The sequence below is a fragment of the Ranitomeya variabilis genome, chromosome 1, assembly GCF_051348905.1.
Source record: "Ranitomeya variabilis isolate aRanVar5 chromosome 1, aRanVar5.hap1, whole genome shotgun sequence".
In the NCBI taxonomy this organism is placed as follows: Eukaryota; Metazoa; Chordata; class Amphibia; order Anura; family Dendrobatidae; genus Ranitomeya; species Ranitomeya variabilis.
The window spans coordinates 785,078,412-785,084,411 of record NC_135232.1 but is presented as its reverse complement, the minus strand read 5'-3'; the positions used below and the strand labels follow the sequence as shown (position 1 = coordinate 785,084,411).

Here is a 6,000-nt window from a genome sequence, read left to right as displayed (position 1 = left end):
AAAATCCTTATACAACTAGTCTACACATACAGGAATCATTTGCACAGGCATATAACACTAACACGTATATTCAGGCTCTTTGGCCATGCTGGTTTGTAAAGCCAGGAGACATGGGACACATGAATGTGCATACGCTGCCAGATTTTGGGGTGTTGTATGCAAATACAAGTGATTAAGTTTCTGGACACCTGTCTGGATGAGCATACACTTTAAATGTGACTGTCATGAACTACTTAAAATCTTAGCGGTGACATACCATTCCCACCAAGAGAACCATAATGGAAACTGAATATTGGTACGATATGAATCTGTTCTCGGACAGACAAATAATGAGTAGTGGTGAGCCAGCACCACAATTTGGTAAAAATATTGAATTTCAGCCCTAAAATCTTCAAAGAACAATGTTACCTATATATATATATATATATATATATATATATATATATATATATATATATATATATATATATATATATATATATATATCGGTCTTTATTTTCTACAGATACGGAACCTTGCTGATCACAACACACAGCCCTTTCACAATGATGGTGTGATATTGCAGAATATGCGGCTTAAGAGTCACATTCTGGTGAGACCACTGAAATGATATCATAGGGAAGACATCTCACTGACCCCAGCAGAGGTATGATACATTATGAGCCAAGAGTCATTTTATAGAGCTGAGCAGAATCACCCCCCACAGTTTCACTGTGCCCACTAGAAGTATTAGTACATCCGCGAGAGCACCACTCTCTACTTCGCCTACATTTATAGACTGTGCATACGTGTAACGCAAAGAATAATTCACACAGGCAGAAAAACGCTGTTGCTTTTTTGGTGACTATAAAATAAATAGCTAATTGTTTCTAGTTTTGTGAAGCACACAGCAAAGTACTACAAATTGGACAAACTTGTTCTGTTCGCCTAGGAGTAGTTCACATGCCCAGAAAGGCAGCGCTTGTGACAAGATTCTGATAAGACTCCTCTACAAAGAGGCGCATTGCACGTGACTACTACAAAATAAGATTAAGTAGCTGATAATTGAAGGTGTAAGGTCTTATGTAAAAGGTATCTTGCCTAGGTTTAATTAAACCCCCCACAAAATATGATTAAACACCTCTAAGAGAAGATCAGTGGCAGAGATCTAAGTGCAAGTTTTAACATTAGACTTCCAATTACTACTGTATATGGTATATGCATTTACCAAAAGCAATCGATGACACGGTGCTACTGATAGGACTGCAATATATCAACACATCCAAGTTCACAACGGCAATGCTCAAAACAGCAATTTTTTCTAAGGAAAGACGTGATGTTCTGAAAGGAGATAACAGCCTTAAAAAAGTGACCTACAATGCCATTACCGTCCTAGAGATTATTCTAATAGGAGTTGATCAAAGTTAGAAGCTCCTACGGCCAAACCAACTCAAAACTTTACTCCAAGGACAAATTCCTATGTGGTATTAGATGCCATTGATAAAAGATTCATCGTGATGGTGGTGCCAGCACAGGGTGCATCAAAGTGACATTCAGGGCATCATTGTGTTGCACTAGTGATGTGTGCTGGTAATGTAGCACTAGCTCTTTTAAAGAGGCATAAAGGTAATAGGGTTCAGCAAAGCCGAAGCCGGTGGCCGTCTTGTAGATAACGCAGTGCTTGGTGTCCCCATCAACCCTAAAAAGGAGAGATGTCAAGTGTTAATTCAAGTAGAGGAACATATACCGTATATATCATCTCGATACCTTCATTAGACAGAATTTCTACTTACACAACTGAGCACGCATAGCAACCTTTCTGCCTGCTCTCTCGAATCAAAAAAGTACCATCCGGTTTCCCAGTAAGCATTTCTTCAGCCTGCTCACGTTTCATCTTTCCCATGTACCAGGTTCTTTCTTCATGGTGAGGGAGATCTTCATCATCATCCATCATAGAGTATGGACTTAAAAGGAAGAAAGTAATGATGTATCATCTTGCTTATCACCAAGTTGTCAGCTCTTTTTGCAGTCCCACCATAAGGAAAAGTACAGGGGCATTGGATAGTTGTAGATATGTTACAGCCCTACATGACTTGATCAATAATTCCCATTCATGAGCAAGCAAAATAAAGATCTGGGAAGCACTCCTCTTCAAGGATCTGTTTAGGAGGAGTATTGCATAGGTCTTTATTACTTGCAGACCAGGTATCCACTTATAATTAAACATATTTTTTAATTAAAAATATCTCACTAACACGCTTGTAAATGGTTAGACATCTTTTACATGCTTGTCAAATTTTCATCTAAGAACTGTGTCTACTTTTTATGATGCAATTCTATAATAGATGCATAGGTACAAACATGCTTAGTATATGTGAAAAAGACATACAAGTAGGTAATGATAAATAGTAGCTTTTTCCCAAGATAAAAAATATTTTTCTCTTCTGGTAACCCGTCACATTCCTCCTGTTCAGGGTCAGTATTATATGACAATTCATCCTCCTCTGAACTTGCCTCCATCTCCCACTGCAGCCTTTAATGCCTAGGTGCAGCATGGGAGGACTTAGGGGAAACTAACTCTGTAACGTAATTTTGAACCTATTCTCTTATTATGGCCCTCATATCAGTCATGAAGGAGGAATGTTCTTCCTATACCACTTTGCCAATACACTCTGGACAGAATTGTTTGCCATATGTGTCAGAAAGTTTCATGTTCCATGTGGCACATTTTTTCCCTTTCTTCTTAAGATACCGAAGGGGTCATAGATCTTTTAGGAACATCTTTATCCTAAAGGGATAAAGTATATATGATATAGCACTGATGTCAGGTGGAACAAAACCTGTGTAAGTGTGCTAAAACTTCAATATCGCTCACTTGCACCAGGAAATCAGTAGGGATATCAGAATGGCCAGTGTTTTGACCCTTCATTGCTGGCTGTCTCAATGCACTGGTAACTCGGCTCCCCTTTAGTAGTTTAATAATTACTACCATCTCATCGGTCTTGCATCAGAATCGTCTAAAAGGGCTTCCCTTTAATTAGGTGGATCTTGGTACTCTTTTTTTCCAAATCCCAGAAGTGCGGTCCACGCTGGAACGCACGCCGGGCACTAGAGGCTTACTTGTCATCCCCCTGAAACCGGGAATGCTCTCCGCATGCCAGCGTCTTCGGCCATACTCCTGCCATGCCTCCAGGGATGGACAGAGCCAATAGCACCCTGAGGGGGAAGCGGCTCAATCTCAGGAGCTCCAGCTCTACTGGCAGGCTGAGGAATCTCTTGTTCAGTGAGGTGTTGGCCTACAGACACTGTTGCAGGAGGATGTAGAGAGATGCAAGGTCCCCCCTCCGATGTCTGGCAATCAGGAGCTCCCGCTCAATTGAAAGGTAATTCCTGCTGCTTCTACGCAATGAGTGCCCCTCCTATGCGTCTGTCCCGGATAAGGGCAGGGAAAACACTAATGGGTGGTGGAGGAAGGGACCTTTTAACCTATTGTATGCTCCTGTCCCTATCAAGGATACGAAGGACTACCGTCTGATGGTGCTGTCAGGAGGGACGTCCTGGAAAAAAGCATAAAGGCCATCCCACCAGTGCCAAGGTGTACACTTGGCATTGGAGGAATGGCTTTTACACTTTTTAAATCAAAAACAGTATTTATAAATTAACCTATGTTATTTATATGCACTACTGCTTTATACTTCGGGTACATATTCCTTTTTGTTTCTATCTTAGGTTTTGTCTGTTCAATGGCCAGTGTGAACATGCTCCTACAAATATACCAACTTCTACTGCAGCTCATTTCTTTCAGTTTTGTTTAATATTTCTAAAATTGTGATTAAGAAATGTTAAAGGGAATCTGTCAGCAGGTTTCTCCTATGCAACCTGAGAGTAGCATGATGTAGGACCGATACCCTGCTTCCAGTAATATGTCACTTACGAAGATGTTCTTTAATTTTAATAAAATCAGGAGATTATCATTACAGGACTAGGTGTCTCATGCCTCCTAGTCCAACCACACCGCCCGCACCACCAATGAGCTGTCAATATACAGAGTAAACAAAAAGCTGCCAATCATTGGTGTGGGCAGGGTTACAGATGGCTCAACATTCCAAACACTACTAGATCTGCAGCAGAGAAAACTGTGATTATATAACAACTGCTGCATTATATTGCTGTCAGATTACGTAACAAAAACCTGCTAACAGATTCAGGTAAAGGGATTGGAGCTTTGGCAAAAAATAACAGTGTCTTTTTTTGCAGGAAATGTACTCTCCTCACGCCCCCACAATTCTTATATTGTTCTGCAAAAACTCAATGATGTAACCAGCTTTCAAATTGTTGATCGCACGCCATATTCGCCTGATTTGGAACTATCTGATATTACCTCATTCCAAAACTCAAAAAAATCATTGCAAGGATGAAAATCTATGACAAACAAGATGGTTGATAGTTGATGCTCTGGAGTTGTGGTTTGCAGAACAAGATCATTTTTCCCCTAAAGAATAAGACCTATTTTTTGCTAGATGCATTGAAAATATGTTGAATGAAATAAAATAGTATTACTTTGAAAACTTAGCTTTTTTTCTAGACTAGACCAATTATATATCAATACCCCCTCGTACATCCACCAAAATACAATTTAGTGGTTTCATGTATCTCAATTCCACAGTACATAAGAATTCCACAGTGATACATATACAGAGAATGTAAGATTTTTGTTAATTATCTTGTTAACACTTACTCTTCAGGCTCATTCTTCAAGTCCAGCCACTCGCTGATATCTTTCTGTCGAGCACCTTTCCCAACCAGCCAGCTAAAACAGCAAATTAAATAATCATTAATCAGAAATTGAAAAAAGTAAAAGTTTTCAACAGTTTACTCCCTTGAGGTAAAGTGTTAGTATCAATGAAGAAAAGAAAAATGGAAAACACACAACAAAAAGCATGCAAGAAAACAAACTGCAAAACAAATGTCACAATATTACACAATATTATAGGGCCTCCTTAGTTTGGGATACATTTATCAAGGAGTCATTCTAAGCAGCCAACCAGATTTCAGCTATTATGTGCAAAAACATCACTTTTCCTTTGATCCTCTTTGGATAAATTTAGTCTGAAAAAATCACATCCAAAACTGGCCACAGATGAGAACATTTGGCTTCAATCAGATGTATAATGCAAAAAAAAAAAAGGGTGTGTAGTCCAGTGTCACGACAAGAAAATGTTTATGCAACACAATACTGTTGTCTTTCACCATAACTCTACCAAAAACCAAGCATCCCTCAGCAGGGCATATATGTTTCCATCATTAGGGTCTAGGGAATAAGCCAATGTCACACCCCTCTAGAGGCAGATAATCTTTGGTGGGAAAAATGGACTAGACATGTTGAAATCCAATATTGCCAATTCTCCTTTCCCTAACCTTCTGAAATGGAAGGAGAGTTAGAATGCCCCCCCATACATATTAAAGGGAATCTGTCACCCCAAAACTCGCCTATAAGCTAAGGCCACCGCCATCAGGGGCTTATCTACTGCATTCTGGAATGCTGTAGATAAGCCCCCGATGTTACCTGAAAGAGGAGAAAAAGAGGTTACATTATACTCACCCAGGGGCGGTCCTGCTGCGGTCTGATGGGCGTCGCTGTCTGGGTCCGGTGCCTCCTATCTCCATACGATGACGTCCTCTTCTTTTCTTTCTGCTGCGGCTCCGGCGCAGGCGTACTTTATCTGCTCTGTTGAGGGCAGAGCAAAGTACTACAGTGCGCAGGTGGTGGGCCTCTCTGACCTTTCCCGGCGCCTGCGCACTGCAGTACTTTGCTCTGCCCTCAACAGAGCAGATAAAGTACGCCTGCGCAGGAGCGGCGGCAGGAAGACAAGAAGAGGACTTCATCGTAAGAAGATGGGAGGCCCCGGACCGCGACGCCCATCGGACCGGACCGCAGCGGGACCACCCCTGGGTGACTAATCTAACTTGTTTTTCTTCTCTTTCAGGTTACATCGGGGGCTTATCTACAGCATTATAGAA

At 40.9% G+C, this 6,000-nt stretch overlaps 1 protein-coding gene across 1 annotated transcript in view; it reads right to left on the bottom strand.

Annotated features, from left to right (window-relative positions):
* Positions 1-839: 839 nt before the first annotated feature.
* The window catches only part of PIK3R2 (phosphoinositide-3-kinase regulatory subunit 2), a 105,608-nt gene continuing 100,447 nt past the window's right edge, over positions 840-6,000 (bottom strand). The window contains exons 14-16 of the mRNA XM_077272782.1: positions 4,718-4,789; positions 1,773-1,943; positions 840-1,678 (exon numbers count right to left, since the gene is read on the bottom strand). Coding sequence (XP_077128897.1) covers positions 1,489-1,678; positions 1,773-1,943; positions 4,718-4,789 — 433 coding nt within the window. The 3' untranslated portion in view covers positions 840-1,488. The remainder of the gene's footprint in view (positions 1,679-1,772; positions 1,944-4,717; positions 4,790-6,000) is intronic.